The sequence below is a fragment of the Mauremys mutica genome, chromosome 2 (genome assembly GCF_020497125.1).
Source record: "Mauremys mutica isolate MM-2020 ecotype Southern chromosome 2, ASM2049712v1, whole genome shotgun sequence".
NCBI classification, from domain to species: domain Eukaryota; kingdom Metazoa; phylum Chordata; order Testudines; family Geoemydidae; genus Mauremys; species Mauremys mutica.
This window is the reverse complement of record NC_059073.1, coordinates 280,542,780-280,567,352: the sequence shown is the minus strand read 5'-3', so window position 1 is coordinate 280,567,352 and position 24,573 is coordinate 280,542,780. Positions and strand designations below refer to the sequence as shown.

The window sequence follows — 24,573 nt, the reverse complement described above, 5'->3', positions numbered from 1 at the left end:
TATACAAATCATTGCCATCATAAAAACACATGACCTGACCCTTAGTTCCAGTTGAAAACACTGCTGTGAATATGCTCAAAGAATAAATATTTTGTGTTCACTGCACCAACACAATGAAAACATTTTTCCAAGCTGCTGCTGAGATGGTATCTAGTCCCATTATGAGTCAGCACCCCAATGCAGCTGACTTTCCAATTGCCAACTCTGGCTGCTTGCAATTATTTTTTTTTAAAGGTAGACACAGGCTCCATTTTTAAAGAGCTAAATGCTCCCTTCCTGCTTAGGCAGAAATCTGCAAGATCCGAATATCACAGGGAGTGGAGTGAAGCAAGGTGTGTTCAGGGGAAAGGTGGTTGTAGTGTATTTCCCCTTCTTTTATGCAGCAATCTTTTCACAGTTGCTGCAATAGACCCTGTTTCCCTAGGCAAGGGATGGGACTAGGGAAGGAGGAGGGGAGGAAGAGTCATAGGAATGGCCACTTGGTACAGCACATTTCCCTTCAAGGCCAATCAGGACTTACATGTCTTAAAACATTGTAGGTAATTACAGGTAACACTGTGGAGAGGGCCTGAGATGTTGGGTGTGGGGGATACAATATGCAGCAGTGTCACAAAGGCAGGAGACGGACTCGGAAACCTGTGGATGGTTAAGAATCCGCAGTGTTTTCTCCTGTGGATCCCAGCCTGCACCCCATTTATGGCTGCCAGCTCTGCTCCACATCTGGGCCAGTAGTTCAGAGGGGGTAACGCAGTGGAATGGCAAGTTCAGGTTCCGGGGGATCTGTCCTATGTTTTTCATGAAGGGGTTTGGTGCAGAATCCCTACTCTCTTGTAAATGAACAGCCTAGATGGTAAATAGTTTTCTGTATTCTTGCCTTAAACTGCAAAAATATAGCTTGCAAATCACCATAAACAGTTCTTCCTTAGCTGCAGTTTTATGCTGAATTGGGCAGTACACAGTCCATTACTGTTATAACATGGCCTCCTTTCATGAGAAGAGATGCTTACTTACTCTAACTGGTTCTTCGAGATGTGAGGCAGACATTTAGGTGTGTGTGCGCCCAGTGCATGGGAACCAGAGAATTTTGCCTTGCAGTACTCATAGGAGGCAGAGATCGTGCCTCATGGTCATAGCCCCTCCCCTGGCTATATGAATAGGGCTTTACCAAATTCATGGTCCATTTTGGTCAATTTCACAGTCATAGGATTTTTAAAATAGTAAATTTCATGATTTCACCTATTTAAATCTGAAATTTCACAATATTGTAAGTGTAGGGGTCCTGACCTAAAAGGAGTTGTGGCGGGGTCTCAAGATTATTGTGGGGGGAGGGGGGGCAGTTGCGGTACTGCTACCCTTACTTCTGTGCTGATGCTGGTGGCTGTGCTGCCTGCGGAGCTGGACAGCTGGAGAGCAGCGGCTGCTGGCCTGGAGCCCAGCTCTAAAGGCAGAGCCGCCGCCCCCAGCAGCGCAGAAGTAAGGGTGGCCTGGTACATTATTACCACCCTTACTTCTGTACTTCTGCCTGCAGAGCTGGGCCCTCAGTTAACAGCCGCCTCTCTCTCCAGCCACCCAGCTCTGCAGGCAGCGCGGAAGTAAGGATGGCAATACTATGACTCCCCTAAAATAAACTTGTGAACCCCCCGCAACTCCCTTTTGGGTCAGGATCCCTAATTTGAGAAACACTGGTTTCCCCTGTGAAATCTGCATAGTATAGGGTAAAAGGACACGAGATCAGATTTCACTGGGGGAGACCAGATTTCACAGTCTGTGATGCATTTTTCATGGCCAGGAATTTGGTAGGGTCCTATATATGAGGCAGCTCTGCCTTGACCCCAATTTAGTCCCTTCATACTACATGCCCTGAGACTAGACTCCGATGCAGGGGGACAAAGGGTGAGTTGTGGAATACACATCTGCATCATATTTTGAAGAACCACAGTTATAGTAAGTAATCATTTCTTCTTTGAGTAGATGCAGCTGTGTATTCCAATTACATGACTCATGCCAAGCAGGACCCACAGGAGGTGGATCTCAGTCTAACAAAGATTACAGAACCACCCTCCCAAAGTTTGCAAGATTTTTTGGATGATGATGTACAGCATAAGAGTTCATAAACATATGTATCGATGACCACATAGCAGTCCTGCAAATGTCCAGTATTGAGCAGTCACTTAGGAACATTATTGATGGAGCTTGCACTCTCTTAGAATGAACTCACACCCACTGAGAAGGCATAGTCAAAGGTATTTTATATGTAGTCTTCATACAGGATGTTTCCATCTAGAGATTTGTTTGTGAAGAGACCACTTGCCCCTTCATACAATACACATATGACACAAACAGGCAAGGCAAAGCATGAAATGTTTTAGTCCTGTCCAGGTAGAAAGTTACATATCAGAAATCTAATGGGTGGAGATACTGCTCCTCTGGAAATGAATGTGGCTTAGTAAAGAAGACAGGTAAATATACCACCTGGTTCAAATAAAACTGAGAGACTACTTTACACAAAAACTTTAGGCGCAGTCATTAAGTCACTTTGTTTTTGGAGAACTGCATATAAGGATGATATGCCCTCAGAGCCTGCAACTCACAGACCCTCCTTGCGTATGTTATCACCACAAGGAATGCATGTTTCTGACGCAAAAAAGGGAAGGGAGAAGATGCAGGAGGCTGGAACAGAGGTTCTGTCAAAGCCACCAGGACCACGTTAAGGTCCTCCAGAGAAACCAGCTCTCATACCAGGGGATGGAGACAAAGAAGTCCTTTTAATAATCTTGCAACCAGGGCATTGGAAAAAAACCCTAAATCTTCCATGAACAGGGGAATGAAGCGCTGCGATAGCTGCCACATGCACCCTTAGAGAGTTAAGCAGAAGGCCCGATGACAGAAGATGCAGCAAGTATTCCAATATATCCTGAATAGAAGCCAACATTGGTTGAACTCTGCAAGCCAATGACCACAGCAAGAATCGCTGCCATTTAGCTGAATAGGCCAGTGACTCAGAAGGGGACACAGAATATGTGATCCCTGACTCCATGTTTGAGACAGTATCTTTCCATGCACATAGACTGGGGGTATAAATTGGAGACTGTGACATCAGCCCAGGGCCTCTCTCCTCCCTCAAATACTCTAAAGGCAAAAAGAATTCAGCCTGTATACAAAGAACTTTGAGCTGCTTACAATGTCTAGTAGGGTGAGAAAAACGGCTAGATTCAAATCTTGTTTAGCATAGAGTTTAGAATTTAGACTGTGATTTTACCTTTTCTTTCTTATGTAACCAACTCCAACCTCTATGCCTAACACTTATCACTTAAAATCTATCTTTTTGTAGTTAATAAACTTATTTTAATGTTTTATCCTTTCCATTGAGTTTGTCTAAAGTGCTTGGGGAATCTGCTCAGATTACAAAGGCTAGTGCATGTTCACTATCTTTTGATGAAGTGGTGAACTGATTAATGAGCTTGCATTGTTCAAGAGAAGGTCTTGAGCAGTGTAAGACAGTACATTTCTGGGGTGCAAGTCTGGGACCTGGCAGGATTTGCTGGTGTCTCCCTCTGTATAGTTCATAAGTGGCTTAGAGAGCATTCATGCAACTTAGGTGGGTGTGTCCCAGTATGTTGTTGGCTGAGTGATCACAGCACCTGGAGGGGCTTGCTGCTTCTCACTAGTACAGCATCGGAAGAGACAGTCCAGGGAGGGGAGTTAAAGGCACAGCGGTCCCACGATTCCAGGCTTCATGCCGGGGATCCATCAAAGCCCCCAATGTAGGCCAGACACTGGAAGCAGGAGGATCCCAACCTCAATGCCAAAGAGTCCTGGGATTCTAGGGATAAGGGTGAAGCTAGCCCTGAAGGTGTGAACAACTGATCTCACTCATCCAAACTGGATTTATGTCTGTGGAGGGAAGGGGGCAGTATCTTACGTATGCACTCTAATTTCCTCAAGGCACAGAGAGTGCCTTTATGGAATGTTATTTTCCTACAGAATCAGAAGATTGATTGCTGTGGCTGTGAATGCTATTAGAAACTAGTGTATAACTACATCAGTTTCATGATGGTATGATTGTACATATTCTTTTCAAAACCAAGTAAGTAGTTTTTTAAGAAAGAGGTATAGCTGGTTAAAGAACAGTGGAATGGTACAGCCCAATCTTAGCATATTTTTCCTAATCAGCGTATATTTTTCTTGTTTTCATCGCATTGCTCCTAGTTATAGCCCCCTCACCCTGTTAAATATTCCCCTCCACCACTGGGTTTGATTCTCCCCTCACACAAATCTGACCCCACTATGACTCCATTTAATTCAATGGAGTTATTAGTGAGACACACTTACGCAAAGGAGAGAAGAATCAGGTCACTGGTATTTAAACGTTTCAGATACTTGTAATGTATAATGTTAATACCCCCACTTAGTTGTCAGATAGCTAACTATATATACTCTTTTTAAAAAGCTATTTATTTATTGGGTTTGGTAACCAAATATCAATCATGGACTACTGTCAAATAGATGAACTACAACTTTCACATGAACTGCAACTGTTTCACTGACAGTTATGTTTAAATAAAGATGGTCTGTTAAGGCCCACTGAGATCCAGTAGACTCTGTAATAATCTTGCACAGAGAAGTAAGCAGTGGTCACCACATAATATGAGGCATTTAAAACTAGACTGGCTATAACTGTTTTAAGGAAACATATTGCAGGTAACAGACTAGATAATTATTAAATCCTTTCATCTCTAATTTCTGTAATCAGTTTACGGCAGTATAAATCAATGGTGAGTCACAGTAATGTCTTGGCACACTAATATACTGCCTTAAATCACCTGAATGCTGAAATTCTGAATCTCTGTACAGTGAAAGAACAGACTCCCTTTCCCCCACCCACGAGGTTTTTGTAAGACAACTTCAGATTCAAACGTCAGTTCCAGTTCTCTTCAGCAGAGTTAAATCTCTGCAATAAAGCAGCCTGATTATGGGGCTTTGATGTGTGGCACAGCTTTTAGAGAGAGAGCCAAATTGAGGGGCCTACTGTGCATAGCCTGGTTCCCAGGCTCCCTGCCCGCAGAAGAGTGTGATGTAATCATTCCTTATGCAAAACAGGTGAACAGCTGTGTTTGTGAGTTTACTACAGTTTGGCTAAGGAGTAGCATTAAAAGCCCTGGAGAGAAGTGCCACTGTTAAAGAGCCAGTAAGTCACTGAAGCCCCATACTCTCCTTCATGTCTAGGTGTGGAGGAGGGTACAGTTCCATCTCTGGTACATTCCCCCTCTCCTTCCTCGCTTGGAGGGCTGTAAATTTGGAATGGGTAAACCAGATGTGGACTAGGCTCCTCCAGATTCTCCCTCACCCTACACCTTACTCCTGAGGGCATTCTGTGCCAAAAAAAATAAAAATTACACGCACAGTATTTTAAAATCCTGCAAATTTTATTTGTCACATAAATGTGGAGGCTCCAGCATGGCATTGGGGAGAACAGGCCACTGACTGCACAGAGGTGGGAGATCATTGTGCATATATATCCCCCTCGTCCCGGGGACACAGACTCAGCAGTGAGGTTGCATCCAACCCTGATACAGTGCAAGGACCAGGCCTGCCCCAGAAAAATACCCCAGAGCGCTGCCCCTCCATGCCATGTGCACCAGGGGTGGGCAGGCAGGTTCAGCAAAGCAGAATCCTAGTGTGAGGGGATCCAGGTGTGAGTTGAGAGGGTTCTGTGTCAGGCAATCTGGGTGTGGGCGGCTCAATGGGGGATCTGGGTGTGGGGGGGGATCTGGATGCACAGGGGCTTATTGGAGGGTTCTGGGCGCAACGGTAATGGGACTGTGCAAGGCGGTCCAGGTGAAGGTGGTTGGGGCTCAGCGGATCTGGGGGGGGGGGATAGAGTTCTGCAGAAGGTCTGTGTATGGGGGGCTCAGTGGGCGGGTTGGGATCCAGGTGCAAGGGGAGTGGGACTCTTAGTGTGGGGATCCAGGTGTGGGTGGCTCATTGGGGTGGACAACATGCAGGCTCATTGAGGAGGGCTCATTGAGGGGGATTCTGGGTGTGTGGGGGGGTCAGGCTCAGCAGGAGGGTCTGGGTATGAGGGGATGTGGACGCACAGGAGTTGGACGGATGGGGGGCAGCTCCCTGTACAGTGATCCCTCCCCCTGCAGCTGGGGAGCGATGGGTGCAGGAAGTGCTGAGGGGTGGGGAGTTTGCAGAGCTTCCTACAGCCGGGGGGAGAAATCTGGGGGTGGGCCTGACCTGGATGCAGTGCAGGGGAAGAGGAAGTCCCGTCTTCCCCAGCCGAGCCGGGACTAGCAGCTAAGCCCGGTGCAGGTTAGGAGCCACTAGCCATGTCTTCCCCAGTCCTGCCCCCCACCCCACAGTGATTTGCCTCTCTGCTGGCTGCCATGGGCACCCAAAACATACTGCTGGGGAGGGTTGCATGACCGCTTTTGTGGCTTCCCTTTGCTTCCCTGTCAAAGTCATTTTTCTGCAAGGAAACAAAGAAATCTGTGGGGGACATAAATTCTGCACATGCACAGTGGCACAGAATTCCCCAAGGAGAAACACCTGCAGGGTAAAACAGCCAAAGCTGAGAGCCCTGAGTGGGACTATTTTTAATCCCACTCCCATCTCACTCCTGTTATTATGGCAGCCAGTTCTGTGGGACCCCAGTCCCATTGCAGGGCTCTAGGCTAAGGCTTCCCTTTCTTGCTGAGGAGTCCCCTTTAGATGGGTGCAGGGGAATAACCACAGTGTAAGAGGAGGAGTGCCCGATGCATGACCAAAAGTCATGTTTACAGAGACTGGTGGGAGGCTATAGAACCAGAGGGCATAGAGGAGGCAAGGGGCATTTGTGCAGATGCTCTTGCCTCCTGGAGATCTTGCCGTTAAGGGTGCATTACCCTTGGCTTCTTTTGGGAGGGGCAGGAGCACAAACCCTGGTCTCCCCAATAGGAGAATTCAAAGGAAGCTCCACATGTTGATAAGCAGGGAGTTCTCTTTCCTCCGCATGATTTATTCTCGTGGAGGGGAGGACAAGGCCCTGAAATGGGCCGGGGAGTGATGTCCTCTGCAAACATGTACATTTTTGTGATAAATGGAACCCTGGCCCTTTCATCACATTGGCCTATAACACTGCAGAGGAAGGAGTGAGGAGGGAATAAAAAGGAGAACAGCAACCTTAAGCTCAGCATATTATTTTCCATTTCAAAACGGGCAAAGCAGAAACCGGGAAATACGTTCACTATTAAATTTACAACCTCTTTGCATTCCAATCATAGTTAGTAATTTCACATTAAAGAAGAATAAGTTATCATTCACCACTTATTGCCTGAAGGTCACACAGTCCAAACAACTCGAGGTCAAAGTACAAGCCGTCTCATGAACTGTACATTGAAAAATCAAGTTGCACTTGGCCTATTAAGTGTAGCGCATGCTAATCTCTCTTTACAGCTTTGATCTCTTATCAGCTAAATTCCTCAGTACACCACTCTGGCCCCACAGATACAAACACACATACATTATTGAAAGAATATGGTATGCATATTAATGAATATCTAAAATTTTAGAAGTAGTGCCCACAAATACCACTGCAGAGATGTGTCACATAGTAATTAATCTGAACATCCATTCGGTGTGGGGTTAATTACTTGGATTGGTGTGTAGTATTCTGATTATCTGCTCTTAAGAGGTATGCTTCTTTACTTGCTGTCAAGAGCTGCCTCCGACATTTTCGTCCTCTCTCCAAAATTAAGGCTCAAGATAATATTCTATCCTTCAAAGTGCTCTTCACAACAGGAAATTTTGAGATTATATCAGGAGGGAAATTAATAGTATTATTTTTCCCCTCCCCCTTTCTCTTTAGCAGATTTTTACCCCTTCAATGCCATACTCCCAGGCACACCAAAGGCCAGTTCTGTATAGGGACAGAAACAACTTGAAATCTAGTCAGTTCTAAAAGGCAAGGTAAAATTAGTTCTAGCTACTGGTTCTACACCTCCCCTTAGGTCCCCCTTCTGTTGTGTGTTCGTACAGAGCCTAGTACAGTGGATCCTGGTTTGTGACTGGGGCTCCTACATGCTACCACAATACAAATAATAATAATGATAATAATTAATAAATAAAATGGAACTACTCATGCTTAAAATTAAGCATGTGCATAAATATTTGAATGACTGGGGCCTAACTAAATAACTGACTACATAGAGGAAAACACAGACTCGCAAAGTAAATAAATAGAGACTTTTTTTCTAAATTCTTTCAGTTACAGTAATTTTAGATGTTAACTGTAAGACTAGTACATAAAAAGTTTCTGAAAGAAACATGATTTCATCTTTTAAGTGATGTCTGAGACATGTTGCCATGTCTGCAAACAAGCCTCCCTCTGATTGACAAAACTGTGTACCTAGGGGCATTCCACAGCTGTTAGCATGAATCATTTATCATATAATCTATAGAGGGAATTTAAAATAATCATTAACCAGAGAAAAAACTGCCTTAATAAGCAGCAAGGCTTTTAGAGACTTGTTTATGGTATGTGCTTTATGAACACAAATGTTTTATTACCCCACAACAAAAGAGAAAGTCAGGATAAATGAAGACAACAAAGTGTGCATGCAATGCTCATAAAATAATGTTGTTCCTCTACTGTGGTCAGATATGTGAGCAATGCTGTGTACCTGCACTGCTGAGAAAAGTGTGAGCTATTCAGTCATTAAAAGACAAGAATCCTGAACCTATCAGTCTCATATTCATCTCCAAGCTGTTGAAAGTGAGTCACATTTTCCTAACCCTTTGCCCACTCAGTAGATCTTATCAAGGATTTAATAGGTTTTTAAGACATCTGTTGAAAATTAAACATAAAGGGTCTGATCCCCCACTGCTTTGCACCTTTTGCCATCATTTATATTGGGGCAAAGTGACGATAACTACATCAGAATGGCAGCATTTTATACCTACTCTGCCCAGGTATAAATGATGACATACGGTGGAAAGCAAAGGGGAATCAGGCCCTAAATATTTACATTCCTCCCAACCTTTCATTTGTATAGATGCATCCAACACTAAAATACACCAACTGGTGACAACACTTTACAATGTCACTGTCACACTCTGCATTCCAAAGCAACACCCTGGCACCCCCATATTTACTATGGTGATATGATGATTATGGGATGTTTTGTACAAAGTATGCCTTATAAGGTATCATTCTAAAAGTCTTGATCTGTTGAACATTAATATCCTGTTGGATTGTATATGCTATCATTGTATGGGAAGTTTTACTATGAGTGTGTTACTGAAATATGCTGGGAAGTCGGAAACACCCACAACCAGCCTTTCACGTACAACAATGAAGTAGCCAGACGCATTGATGGCTACTGTAATATGCAGTCTGCTGACATGTTGCCAGGGAGTCTCTGCTCCTGGGAGCTGCCCATGTCCCCTGGCGGTTGTGCAGGGCCGGTGCGACCATTTAGGCAACCTAGGCGGTCACCTAGGGTGCTGGGATTTGGGGGGCGGCATTTTCTTCGGCAGCAACCGCGGCGGCTGGATCTCGGCCGCCCTGGTCGCCGCAGGCATTTAGGCGGAGGGAGCTGGGGCAGGGGAGTGCGGGGAGGGCCGCCTGCAGCAAGTAAGGGGGGGGAGGGGCAGCACGCAAGGGAACTCCCCGCCCCAGCTCACCCCTGCCCCGCCTCCTCCCCGAGCATGCCATGGCTGCTTCACTTCTCCTGCCTCCCAGGCTTCCGGCGCCAATCAGCTTAGGCGCCGCAAGCCTGGGAGGCGGGAGAAGTGAAACAGCGACGGCGTGCTCAGGGTGCTCATGCTCTTGCGCGGAGCAGGGGTGAGCTGGGGCTGGGGGGTGCCTCAGGGCAGAGGGTGGGGGATGGGGAGCTGCCGCAAGGGGGGCACCTCAGGGTGGAGGGGGGTAGCTGCCGCGGGGGGGGGTGCCTCCGGGCAGAGGGGGGGAGCTGCCGTGGGGGTGTGTGTGCCTCAGGGCAGGGGTGCAGGGAGGGGGGCGCAAGGTGGAAGTTTTGCCTAGGGTGCGAAACATCCTTGCACCGGCCCTGCGGTTGTGCTCTTCCTTTCTCATTTTGCTGGACTGGGGGAAGAAAACCTGCTGGGGACTGGTGCAGCTGATACTATGGTAGAGTTTCTGCTTCAAGTGGTGGTTGGTTCTTCCCCAAATGATTGACCAGCAGGAAAATTATGTAAACTCTCCTTTTCTGCTAGCTCCATTTCAGAGGTTGGCTTGGGAGAAAAAACACGCAGGCTGAACAACTTTACCCTACGCTGACCTGGCACTTCAGATCAAAATGTAGATGCTAGGACCTATAACCACTGCATAGTTTTCTTCAGATTACAGATGGCATATTGTCTATGGAACATGGTGAAGTCTTGGGACATCCCTGATATAAAGGAGTACAACTACCCACAACCTGCCCCACATTATGCATGCACAGTTCCCAGCTTCATAGCCATTAAAAACACTAACACACACAAGTCTCTCCCTATTGAAAAGGCTAAACAAAATACTCCACTTACTGTTTTTGAGGTAGCACAGGGAGTTGGCATCACCGTGGGAGGCTTGGCTGCATTTTGGGGTGGAGGCAGAGTAAACCTCTGCCCTGTGTCCGGAGGAGAAGAGTGAAACCGCGTTTCTAGTCTCTCAGGTTCATGTTTATAGGATTCAAGAGGAAATGCAGGCTGCTTGGTCACTTGTGTTGGGGTAGATGGAGAAGAGGAGAGGCCGGAGGCTGTAAACAAAGAAATCATTATTAAAGTGCAGGTCAAAACAAGAACGGAGAAGAATCTAAGCTGAAAACTGAGCCTGCACTTGCTCAGCCAATTTTTCTACCCTTCCCTCAAAAAAACCGAATACACATCTCATCCTCCTGTTTCTAAAGGGGATTTCCTCCTCCCTCTGCTTAAAACTTAAATAATTCAAATGTATCCTATGTGTATAATCCATTATACAAAGAGAGAGCATTGTGCAGTGGTTAAGAGCAGAGAACTGGAAATCTATTCCCAGCTGTGCCACTAGCTTGTATCACCTTGGACAAATCACTTGGCCTTCCTGTGTCTCTCTTTTCCTGTCTGTAAAATGGGGATAACAGGAGCTATCTATCTTGAAAAGCATGGACATTCGCAAATGACAGAAGCTATGTAAGTGTACAGCACTATTATTACTTTTAATATCCACACTAATCTCAGAATGACAATATCTTATATGCAAGGAGCTCAACAGCTTTAAATGTTTTTATTTTTTTCCTTCATTTTATCATCAAAGAAAAATCCAAGCCAGCAGTTAGAATAAAATTAGGAGCAAAGGTACAGGGGAAGGAAAGGTTACTCAGTTCTTCAAGATGTGTCCCCCTGTGAGTGCTCCACTTTAGGTGTGCAGGCACCCAACCTTTGACTGGAGATTATTGGTACCCTGTACCAAGACTATATAGGGCCCTCCATTGCTCCTCTGCTGCAGAGCCCACAGAGGCAGTTCTGAAGCCGAGGGGAAGAGGTCAGGTAGTGGTGGAGCACCTGCAGGGACACACATCTCGAAGAACTGCAGTACCATTTGCTACAGGTGTGGTGGGGTGGGGTTGGCTGAGCCTGGAGTAGTTCCTTAACCCCTTGTTGTCCAGTGTGGGGTTTGCACACCCCATCACAGTGTTCCATTTTAGGTGACTCCTTAGCAGTAACCATTTAAGGAGATGGGAGTTTCGGAACACCACTGAAGAAAGAACTGCGTTGCCTACGGCCGCATCTGATCTTGCAGCATGAATTAAGACATAGTGGTCGGAAAACATGTGCAACAAGGACCATGTTGCAACCCTGCAGATTTCAGCAACTGGAATGTCTTTAAGTAGGGCTACAGATATAGACTGTCATCTAGCAGAGTGTGCAATCACTCTTAGTGAGGTATAACCCCAGTGAACCCATAGCAGGCAATAATACATCGAGATCCATTTAGAAAGTGGTCGTGGCTGGCCCAAGTCAGCTGACTTGGGCTGCGTGGCTGAAAAATCTCAGTGTTCTGGCTCTGGCTGGAGCATGAGCTCTGGAACCATGCGAGGGTGGAGGATCCCAGAGCTCAGCCCAAGGCCAAACGTCTACACAGAGATTTTTCAGCCCCAGATCCCAACCCTCACTAATCCAAGTCAGCTGACCCAGGCCAGCCACAGGGTTTTTATCCCTGTGTAGACATGCCTTGAGTGGAGACAGATGATCCCTTAGACCTCTATGCAATAGAAACAAAGAGTCTAGGGGTTTTCCAGAATGTCTTAGTCTTGTCTAAGTAAAAGGCTAATGCTCACAATATCTAGTGTATGAAAAGCAGACTCTTGTGTAGGCTTATGCAACTTAGGAAAAAAACCCGGAAAGTGAATAGTTTGGTTGATATGAAATTCAGAGGACACCTTAGATAAGATCTTTGGATGAGGTTGTAAAGATACCTTCTCCTTGGAAAACAAAGTAAAAAGAGGGTGGCCATTAGAGCCTCCCATCTCCCCAACTCTTTGAATAGAAGTGATGATCACCAAGACGACTAACTTCATAGACAGATGTAGCAGCAATCATGTAGCTAATGGCTCAAAGAGTTGTTTCAAGGGCCTAGTTAAGAACTAGGCTGAAATCCTAAAATGGTGTTGGGGCTCTAATCTGCAGAAAAAGTCCTTTTAGGAATCTTGTGGTGGTCGGATGAGCGAATTCTGAGAAACCTTCTACTGCCATATGGAAAACTATCATTACCACTAAATGAACCTTGATGGAATTCATAGAAAGGCCTGAATTTTTCAATTCCAACAGGTAATAAAAGACTGAGGAAAGATGTCTGGATAGGAGAAGGATGGCACCAGTTACACCAAAGGTTATATCTTCTCCATTTCTGAAGGTAAATTTGTCTAGTAGATTCCTTTCTGCTATTTACCAGTGTCTTTTGTACTTCAGATGAACATGTGGTCTCTAGTCCCAAGAACCATTGAGGAATCACGCTTGTAGTTGCAGGATGTTCAGATTAGGATGGAGCACCTGACCTGCATTCTGAGACAACAGTCAAGGTTTGTTCAGGAGTTGCCACAGAGGGCAAGAGGTGAGTTTAATGAGGTAAGGAAACCAAACTTGCCTTGGCCAAGTTGGTGCAATCAAAATGATTTTGGCTTTGTCGTGTCTGACCTTGATAAGAACTTTTAAGAGCAATGGAGTTGGAGGATATGCAGAGAGAAGACCTTTTGTCCATGTAATGACGAAAGCATCTCCTAGAGATTGGTAATAAAGCCCCCCTCTGGAACACAATTTCCTGCACTTTGTGTTGGCTGCTGTGGTAAAAAATAAATAAATAAATAATCGACCTCTGGAAATCCCCAAGCCATGAATATTTTGTTGAGGACTCGAGAGTACAACTCTCATTCGTAATTTAGGGAGAAATCTCTGCTCAGGTCCACCATGGTGTTTTGTATACCCAGAAGGTAGGAAGATTAAATGACTAACTGATTGGCTATGCACCATTTCCAAAGCTTTATCGCTTTGGGGCAGAGCGAGGGGGAACACGCTACACCATGACAATTGATATAATACATGCATACAAGGCTGTCATGATCTTGATAGACTTGTTTTTAAGTAGGGAAAGAAACTGGAGGCAAGCATTTCTGACCATCCTTAACTCCAACAGATTGATGTGCAAGCACTGTTCCTGTTGTGACCATTTGTCTTGGACTGTGTGAGGACCCCAATGTGCTCCCCATCCCAAAAGGGATGCATTCAACATTACTATGACTGTAGGGGATTCTGGATGAGCAGGATTCCTGCACAAACTTTGGATGGATTCAGCCACCAGATGACTGACTGCAAGACCTGATTGGGCACAGATACTTGCTTGTTAATACTGTTTGTTGGGTACACAAACAGTCCTGAGCCACCCCTGGAGATACTGAAGATACAAACTGCTGCTGCTGTGTTACAAAAATGCAAGCTGTCATACATAACAGCAGTTGCAGACATGTCCTTGCTGGAACTTGAGGGATGAGCTGCACTCTTGCACACGGTTCTTTAGAGCAAGGAACTTGTCAAGAGGGAGATAAACTCTTCCCATTATCGAATCCAGAAGTGCTCCGATAAAGAGAATTCGTTGTGCAGAGGTCAAGATAGATTTCTTGAGATTTATTTGCAGGCCTAGCCTTCAGAATAGTGACATTGTTGTTTGGACGGCAAACCTAACTCCTGATATGACCAACCCTTGAGGAACCAGTTGTCAAGGCAGGGAAAGACAGTTATCCCTATATGACGGAGGTAGGCAGCTACAACAGCCATGATTTTTAAGAACACCCTTGGGGCGGATAACAGGCCAAAAAGTGTAGAACCTGTTAATGATTGTGATTGAAAGTGAAACAAAGAAATCTTTTGTGAGAAGGATGAATCATTACGTGGAAGTAGGCATCTTTGAGGTTGTGGCTCACAAACCAGTCCCCTAATTCCAGGGAGGGAATTATAGCTGCTAGGGACATGATCCTTAATTTCAGATGTCTGACATGCTTGTTCCATTGTCTGAGATGTAGTATCTGCCTCCAACCTATTCTTCTTTGGTATCAAAAAATATCTTGAATAGAACCCTTTTCCCCTGTGTCGAAACTCTATGGTTCCTAGACTTACGAGTGATGAGATCTCCTGTGTCAGCAATTGATCATGAGAGGAGCCCCTGAAGGGGGAAGGGGGTTGGAAGGGTGGGGTGGAGGTAAATTTGATAGTACAGACAAAGTAATGGCCTCCAATACCCATTTGTCCAATGTTATAGTCTCCTGTACTTGATGAAAGAGAGAGGTGGTGTTCAAATTGAGGAGGAAGAGTTGTGTCCAGCAGTTGATAAAACCTGGTCATTGGATGGTCTGGACTCTTGACCAAACCATCAAAAATGGTGTTTGAATGATGCTGAAGGCTGGGATGAAGCAGTCTAGGTAGTTGCAGACTTTTTCTTTGAAAACCTCAACCTCTTGGTCAGCGTTTCCGGTGGCCTGCGGAAGGCAGAAAATTGAGCAAGGTGGGATCTTCGTATTGACTGAGACCTGCTAAACTTCCTTATTTTTTGCAGGAGTGTATATCCCTAAAAACTTAAGTTTTGTCCTAGAGTGTTTTAGGGTATGAGTTGTCTGTGGAATCCGCAAAAAGCCTCTGGCCTTTGAAAGGTAAATCTTTCACAGTCGATTGTGCCTCCCGTGAAAACCTGGGACAACTGAAGCCAGGAAGCTTGCCTCATTGATACTGTGGTGGAAATAGACTTGGTTGCCTTGTTCGTCACATTGAGTGAAGCTTGCAGCGAAGTTTTTGCTAAAAGCTGACCCTCCTTTATTATGGAGCTGAACTGTTCACGATGTTCCTGTGGTAAATGGTCAGTAAAAGAATTAAATTTCTCTTAATTCAGGTAGTCGTATTCTAACATCAGCACCTGGTGGTGAGTTATCCTGAAGTGTTGTTGATGAATAGCTTTTATGACCTTTCTAGTCCTTATTATAGAGGGGTGGCTTTTTGGATATGCTGCCTATTCCTTTCATTGGCTGCATCCATGAACAGAGAGTTTGGTGTAGGATGAGAAAATAAAAATTCAGAATCCCTGGGTGGGACGTAGTATTTTTTAATCATCCCTCTTCCGTGTGGTTTAGTGGTGGTGGGGGGTGTTGCTGGGGTTTGCCAGATGGACTTGGCTGGCTCCGAGAGGGCTTCATTAATTGTCAGTGCCAATGGGGGCTACGGGAAGCAGCACAGGCCAAGGGATATGCTGGCCACCGCTTCCCGCAGTCCCCATTGGCCTGGAATGTGCTGAGGTAGAGAGGTGTGCAATACGCCCAAGCAATGAATGCAGTGGGAGTGCCCATCACTAACAAGGCCTGCTTCTGAGTAAGAAAGGCACCTTTTAAATCCCAGCGAGCCTGGCATCCCCGACAAAAGAAAAAGTTGTTCAAGCCCCTCAATGGGGGAAAAGAAAAAACAATCTTTTCTATCTTTTTTTTTTTTTAAATAAGGTAACAAACGTTCCAGCTGTAAGGTATTAAAACTAACTATAAAGCTAAAACACTAATAAAAGTGGGAAACGGATACAGCACAGTCACATGCTAGATACCGTCTCTGGCCAAAGGCGGTGGAGTAGGAACCGGGGTCAGTTTGCCCACAGAGCCCTATATAGCAGGGGTGGCCAAAACTTCCTGGCCCACCGAGCCTCGTATGACAATCTTTCGAAGTTCAAGAGCCGGGGCACACCTGCCAGAAGCCGGGGCTCAGGGCTTCAGCCCCACTCCTGCTGAAGTACCAAGCCCCAGCAGGTGCGCCCCACAGGGCTGAAGCCCCGGGATCCCTCACCCCCTGGACAGAAGCCCCTACCCCACCACCCCCTGCAAGGCAGAGGTCCCGACTCTTCCCCCCAGTCTTGGAGATGGAGACTGGGGGGAGCTGGGGGCTTGCGAGCCGCACTTTAACAGTAAGAGCTGCATGTGGGTCACGAGCCACAGTTTGGCCACCCCTGCAGTATAACCTCAGTTCAAGGCACGAAGATGCGTAGGGTGAATGTGCAGGCAGAACAGGCACTGCTACCAAAAATCTCCATCAAAGGTGCAGGGCACATGCTCACGTTAATGGAGCACCCACAGAGACATTACTTGGAGAAGAAGTGAAGTACATTTTCCAAGTGAGATGGTCTCACTGCTTTCTGTAATAGTGCTAACAATGGTTTTGTCCCATCTACATTAACATTTAAATAGTTTTCAACATCAGTTGAGGAGGAAGGGTGGAGGGACCGTATGCTGAAAACAAATGTGTCATTTTCCTTGTGAAAATACAACTTCACTTGGAATGTGCATCCCACCTCACCTGTACTTCAGCAAGTAGTCTTATAGCAGTTCTGCACTGTGTTTACATAGTTTGATCTAGCTATGTCTATCATCCAAGTCAGGAATATTTATCCATGCCCCACATGAACATTTCCTTCCTTGGAGTAATGAGGTCCACAAATCTCTGACATTAGATCTGTGAACCTCATTACAAATAAGAAACTAGTGAAACAGATACAGTGTATCCACATAAAGTATGAATCTAAATAAGGCCTGTATGTGTATCTTTATCAATAAACACACAGGACCCAATTCTCTTCTCTCTCATGCCAGTGTAATTCAGGACTAAGTCCGTTACCTTTAATGAAGTTACAGTAATGTAAACCATGTGCCCAAGGTAAATAGGTCTACATGCTTTAAGTGAGTTGAACCACTTACACCACATCTGAATTGAGCCCACATAGTGTACTTAAAGGGATTTGTGTGTGTAATCAGAAGACTTTAGTCCATAGAATGGGACTGAACAAAAAAAATTCACATTAGCATGCAGAAAGGTTTTTTGAAACCAGAAATCACACAAACAAATGCTTGAGAGAACCTTACAAACCCATTTTCACAGCTACTTGTTATGGGTCTAATCCTCAGGGCTTGTCTCCATCGGGGATTTTTGCACCCTAGTGCAGATGCACTGCATCGGTGTAAATTGAGGCTTGAAGTGGTGCTGTTTAACTTGGTTTCAGACTGGGGAAAGCTGCACCAATAGCAAGTCACTTTTTACCCCAATGAAGTATATCTACAAACTCCACTACCACAAAAAAAAAAAAAGGGGGGGGGGAGGGTTTGGGTATGGGTCAGCAAGGCCTAAGAAATATTTTGTATCAACTTCCACTCAGTTCAAAGGGAGTTGAGATGCTCAGTACCTGTCAGGGTCAGGCCACACCTTAACCAAGCTGAATGACATGTTTAAAGGGGAGTTTGAGTTTAGTCAAGTAGTTGCTAAGGCACTGATGATACGGTCAGGAAATTATTAACTAGACAGCCGAGGAAGGACTCTGTTATCCCACTGTTTGCAGTGCTGGTCCCAGAACATTAGAGACTAGGTGAGTGAGGTAATATATTTTTATCTAATAAAAAATATTACCTCACCCACTTTGTCTCTCTGTTATCCCAGACATTTCCAGGGGAAAGTTACCGCATCTAATGATTAAAGAAATTAATGAGGGACTTCATGGTTTTTATGAAGAACACATAAAAAGGACATTTGCTAAGCCTCTCCTGATAGTTTTACTGTTCTCAACAAGTTAAATAAAATTGACTTTAAGATCACAAAATGCCCAGAAAAATATTGTTGATGCTCTAACATGGGGTTTATTTAGTGTGGTATTATGCAATATTTAGTTTATTTCTCTACAGTTTTAATGAAGATCCTGAATCCTAAATGATTCAGTTTTACTGGGATCAAAACAAGTTCCCACCCTTCCTTCATTTCTTCCCAGACTTACAGCTGCCCTTTCCAGCACTTATGGTTTGTTGGGGAGAACAGCATCCCTGTGGATTAGACCGCACTAATCACAAGTCTGGTTCAGAGTGGGTGTTGCAGACATATACAGATGATGCTTAATGCAAAATGCCACAGTGAGATGCAAAAAAAAAAAAAAAGAAAAAAGATCTGCAGTATTTTGAATATCCTCAACTCCTATTGATTTCAGTGGGAATTGAGGTTGCTAAGCATCTTTCAAGATTATAAAGGAAGCCAACTTTCCTGTTCAATTCTCAGTTTCTGACAGGTTTAGATAAATGGTGCTTGCGAAGGTACTTTTATCTTTGGTATCTTTTATGGCTGTTCAAGAGTCTGCAGAGTGTTTAGCGTTTGGGGAAGCTGGAACTGATGAAACTGACAAACCACTAAAAGGGATAAAAACCACATTAGTTCTGAAAACCTTGCTGCTGGGACGAGTCCATCCTGAGCTAATGGACTCAGTGAGTCAAAAGAAACCATTTCCAATATCAATAAACTGGGCCGACAGGATTATTACCAGACACAGGGTAGCCACAGACTCACTGTCCTGACAAAGCTGGCATCCCAGCGAGAGAGGGCACAAGAAGCAGTGTATCAAAGGAGACTGAAGAATGACATCTTTTAGGACTATTCTCACCCCATTAGGAATATGAAACTGGCTGCTGAGCACCTGAGGGAGAGTCAAGAAATCTGGGTTCTAGTCCCTGCTCTGCCAGACGCTTCTTGCAGGCAGGTCATTGTGGCCTCCATTTTCAAGAATGTCCACTAATTTGGGGAACTTCTGTTTTTGGAAGCCCCACTTAAGACACCAGCCGCCTGATTTTCACAGGTGCCGAGCACCCATGACTCCAACTAAGTTAATGGGAGTGGTTGGTACTCAGGACATCTGAATATCAGACCCGTGTCTCTCAAGTTGGACACCCAAAACTGAAGCACCCATTTGAAAATCTGGGCTTTACCCTCTCTGACAGTTTCCTCATCTGCAAAGTGGGGATAATTTTTCCATAAGGAGACAGTATGGAAAAGCCCTATTAGATCATCTAGTCTAACATCTAAGATCTTACCTCCCAGAGTCGTTGTGAGAACTAATTCATCTGTATTTGTAAAGCATTTTGAGATTCACATATGCTATCCCATGATTAATATTGAAACAAAAAGCTTGCTGCTGCTATAGATCTCAGCTTTGTAAATCCAATATAAGGATCTTTGTAAAGGCCAAGTCACATTAAAAATGCAAGTTTCAGATTTTTCATAAAGCCAAAATAAATTTTGGACTAACAAAACCTTGCACTAATTTAAAACCTATTGGACTAACATCTAAACAGCCAATATTTCTAGAAATACCTGAAGTCATATGTGCGTACAGTAGCTGGACTGTTCTACCACGTATAAAACATAATGAAAACAAAGTGAGATATAGCTATACCACATGGTTAGAAACAATACATCACAGGCTACTTAACAGTCTTGGTTCAAATGCACTAAAGGAAGGTTTAACTTCTTCCCTTGGGAAGAAAGAAGCCTGTTCACACATTACTAAAAGCTCTCCTAAACAAATCAGGCAGAACAAATGACGTTATGGAGAAAGTACACTTAAAACAAGGAAGCAGTAAGAAATAGCCAGAAAATTTAGACACCTCCACAATGGAGTCAAGAAAACTCCATATTCAGCTAGGAGTCTGAAGAGGGAAAATATTTAAGATCCCCTCAAATTTTTATGGATTTTAATAAGGAGGTGAACTCATGTACAAAGAATTCCCCATCACCCAACGTTTCCCTCACTGGAGAAATGTACTATGAACCAAGGTGTCTTTATAATATCAAACCTAAACTGCTCTGCATTTCCTCCACTGAACAGATAAAGTAATAGTTTTTAGTCAACACAAAATACATTAGAGATGAACAAGACTAGTCCATCCAGTCCATCCCCTGTTGGTGCAGGACTGTGCCCTATAATTCTCCAGCGATTCTTCTTGTCCAATTTTAAGGGAGAACGAAAACTTTTTGCCTTGTTCCACTCCATTATTACAGTTTTGCATTTCATTTCATTTCTAATGTCTTTTCTGGTGGCAATAAAAAATAGAGAATTGTTTGCATTGCTTCTTACTGATGATTCATAAGCCCCAAGATTTGCAAGCTGTCCTTAATTTTAATTTGAATTAACATACAGACGCAGCTGTTCACATTATAGCACATCCTCAAACACAGGAAAGATTTGAGATCACCATGCTAAACCCAAACAATGCATTAATACATTTTCTCTGTTCTTCGGAAATATTACAGGCTATAGTTTTGAAGTATAGTGACTGACATTAAACAATCGACTGTTAACCATACTGTTCTATCTGAGATACTGCAGTTTTTCCCCCATTCTAAGTATGGGAGGAAAAACATGACATCTCAGATATCATTGTTTGGCAACTGTTGACTTTATCATAGCAACCACAGTAGCTACAAGATGTACATTTTTTTTTCAATCTGCTCACCTAAAACACTGGAATTTCAACACAATTCTTAATATGAAACCACTCAAACTCATATACAGAAGGCAAAAGCAGGCATGCATCCCTTTGTTTGACAGGAACACACTGGCAGCTTGCCAAGCACCAAAAGACCTTCCTTAACTTGAGTAAAATGGGCAAACTAGAAGTATGAGTGTGGTCCACTGCATGTATGGATCCCAGCATGCAATGCTCCATCTCAGTTTGAGGAGCCTCAGGTTAGATTGAGATGGCCCACACAGGATGGGATGCGTAGAATTCATCAGTGTATTGAAGATGACAGAAGCTAAAGGCCACATCTTTGGCCAACTCTAGAATAAAATATACCAACCAGGATATTTAGTTTGTCATAAAAATACACCAACTGCTAATATAACTGATTTCTCTATACAGGCCAATCCCTCACACAATAATTTCCTTTAAAGTCCTGACTCTGAATAGCTTTTATCTGTTCCTCCCACTCAGACATTCCTATGCAAACCCACCCTCCTTTAGGACTTGAGAGGAAAGAATTAATAAACCAGCACACTGCTTTTTTTCCCTCTTGGGGTTATTTGAAATCACAGCTTCTCTCTTAGGTTTCCTTTGCAGAGTGGGCGACACCCACCATGGATGCTGTCATCTACCAGCAACATGGCAGGATGCGGCTGTTTTTTTATGGGAAACAATGCTCACAGCTTGCGGTCTCCTGCCAGTGCCTCCCTTCAACTCGACAGCTCTGCTACATATGTTTATGTTACAGGCTCAAGTCATCCCCTTGCAGAAAAAAGGACACCACCTTTCCTGCACACACAATGCCCTTCACGAACCACACACCTACAGAGGTGGCTGCTGCAGATTTCAGAGGAATGTGGGATGCTGCTGTTTCAGAACATGATCATCCCTGCCACTTGTGCACACAATGGTCAATTTTGGCTGGTACTTGAAGGGAGTTGTGACCCTCCTCACATGGGGAGGAACCAAGTGATACGGTCTGGAGTTTGCTATTGTTTTTGCTTTTTTCATTTATCTGCTAGGAATAATGTTGATCAGATTTGTGGGATTTATTGGACACTTGCAGTAAATCACTTTTGAGGTTCTCACATGACTATGGATCTGTTCAATATTCTCATACTTTTATCTGTTTGATCATATATGGATCCAAACCATCACTAACAAGCCTTCATATAATAATAAATTGAGATATACCTATCTCATAGAACTGGAAGGGACCCTGAAGGGTCATTGAGTCCAGTGCCCTGCCTTCACTAGCAGGACCAAGTACTGATTTTGCCCCAGATCCCTAAGTGGCCTACCTCAAAGACTGAGCTCACAACCCTGGGTTTAGCAGGCCAATGTTCAAACCACTGAGCTATTCCTCCCTCCAAAGTCTTAAGCATTTGCTGATCATTTAGACTCAAACGTCTTTAAAAAAACACAAGAAGTTTTAATTTGCAATGGCTCAGAGTGCTGATTTTCCTCTGATTTCTTTCATAAATCAGGACAACGCTCCCCTTTCATTTGCATTCTTCTGCTAGCAATGAAAACAGAGGAGTAGGCAGGCTACTGATGAATCTGAGTGGGGCTTACTATTAGTTCATTAAGCTGATTCACTCCTCAGGCATGAAACGACGTCTATTTTAGCACTTAAGCAAATGGTGCAAATTATGTAATATGAAGTTTAATGCAGCTATTTAATGGCTGTAAAATGATACACCCACATGCACGTGGAGAATTATTGGCTCTTTTTAATCAAGTAGTGTTAGTGACATACTGTACACATGTACAGAGTTGTAAAATAACATACCGCTTTATAAAAAAGTAAACTTGATAAGTAAGCTGAATAGTCATTGTGCCAAAAATAACATGGATTCTTCCCAGGAAATGTTCTTGCCAGTCCTAGCATTCTCATCAACACAGAGTTTCAAAATATCACAGCTCCTGACGAGCCACAGCCCCCATAGTTAAACTATTCAGCCCATATTTGAGATGGAAAAGCCATCTCCCTACTGGTGGCCAAGGACTGTGGCCCTTCCTCTCAGCTTCCCAAGTAAGATAGGGCAGCATTGATTCCAGCTGCTTTGGCAGTTCAGCTTCAGTGTAACTAAAATAAATGCAGGTTTCTGCATGTGGGAGGTAAAGGATTCCATGGGTGCTGCTTAAAATATGGTGTATTTGCATGGGAGAGTTAGGAACTGCATGAAGACTACGAATCTGCTGGCTGTTAACCCAGGTGGTAACTGGCAGTGACACTCAGTTTTAGTTTCACTGTTGTATCATAATTTTTTTTTCTCTGCAGTTCACAAAATGTTTTTCTGAACAATCACTAATTAAGCCTTAAAATACCTCTATGAGGTAGGTAAGTTTTCATAGAATTGGAAGGGACCTCAGGAGATCATCTAGTCCAACTGCCTGCTCAAAGCAGGACCAATCCCCAGATTTTTACCCCAGTTCCCCAAATGGCCCCCTCAAGGATTGAACTCACAACTGTGGGTTTAGCAGGCCAATGCTCAAACCACTGAGCTATCCCTCCCCCCCATGGGAAGGAAATGGGGGAATGGAAAGGTTAAATGATTCAGACAAAGTCATGCAATGAAATAGTGGTAGAGCTGAGAATAGAACCCAATAGCCCAGATTTCCAATCCCCTTGAATGAAACCACAAGACAACACTCCTTCAAAATCTCTCCAAAGTTTGTGTTGTGATCTCCTTCAGCAGAGCTCTGTGATGAGAGGGCCCATTGTCATTTCTAAAGGGGAAAATCCTCTCCCTTGTGTATAATGCCCAAGTAAGAGGGTGGTCCACATGGGCTGGATTCTGTCACCACCTCTCTCTGTAGATATAATCCCTGCTCCCAGTCCCTCAGCACACATGGAGGTATGTTCAAGATACACTGTCACTTCAGATGGGACAACATTTCCTTCCAATGGGCACTCAAATCTACAGGCCACCATGGAAGAGATGACATCCACTCCTTTATGGGACATTCATCCCTTGGGGACCCTTGGAGCAGCAGTCTCTACACTCAGAGATTACCACACGTTGTCTGGGGAGGTTCCTCGTATCCTCCTCTGCTCGCATGCAATGGCCAGACCAATCTAGAGCCAAGATTAAATTAGGTTTATGATCAATTTTCAAGTATGTTATTTTAAAAGTTTCCTAAGAAAAATCTCTATTTTCAGCAGTAAAAAGGCATCTAGCGGCTTTCCCCACAACAGCTCAAATGAAATAAAAATACCACGTTTTAACAAACCATTGCTTTATCTTAATCACTGTTCTATAGCTGAATCCATACACCTGGGCATTAGCCTTTGCCTTATTGGCTATTTCACGCTGTAAAAATAAAGAAACAAAAATATATAAATTCCCAACCTTCAGGTTATTCTATTCTATTTAGGTTCTTATATCATATCATCTCCATAAGAGCTGAGAATTTAGTAACAGCCACTTCTCCCAAAGCTGAGAAAAGCAGACCATCATTCTGAACGCCTTAATCAGGGAAATTATAAAAGTTTCTCTTCCCGCTGAAGAACTTTCATTCCCTTTAAGAGAAACTGTTTGGTTATGGGGAATACTCAATTACAGTCCTAACCCTAGGGTCTGGTCCTATAAAGGTCTCAATGCCTTAAACACCTACAGACTTCCACACCATCCAGGAGCAGGTCCTTATTCTTACATTTGGAAACTACGCTTGATCTACTCTGCAAAACTGCCGCTGCCACAATGGATCATTATTCTGCACAGAATGCTTTTCCTTGCACCAGTGCCCCCAGTAACCTAAG

General features: G+C 44.1%; 1 protein-coding gene across 5 annotated transcripts in view; it reads right to left on the bottom strand.

Moving 5' to 3' along the window:
• PRKAG2 (protein kinase AMP-activated non-catalytic subunit gamma 2) overlaps positions 1 to 24,573 on the bottom strand; it is a 378,851-nt gene that overhangs the window by 113,062 nt on the left and 241,216 nt on the right. For all 5 annotated transcript variants that reach the window (XM_045003265.1, XM_045003264.1, XM_045003267.1 and 2 more), the window contains one exon: positions 10,531 to 10,742. In XM_045003265.1, coding sequence (XP_044859200.1) covers positions 10,531 to 10,742 — 212 coding nt within the window. The remainder of the gene's footprint in view (positions 1 to 10,530; positions 10,743 to 24,573) is intronic.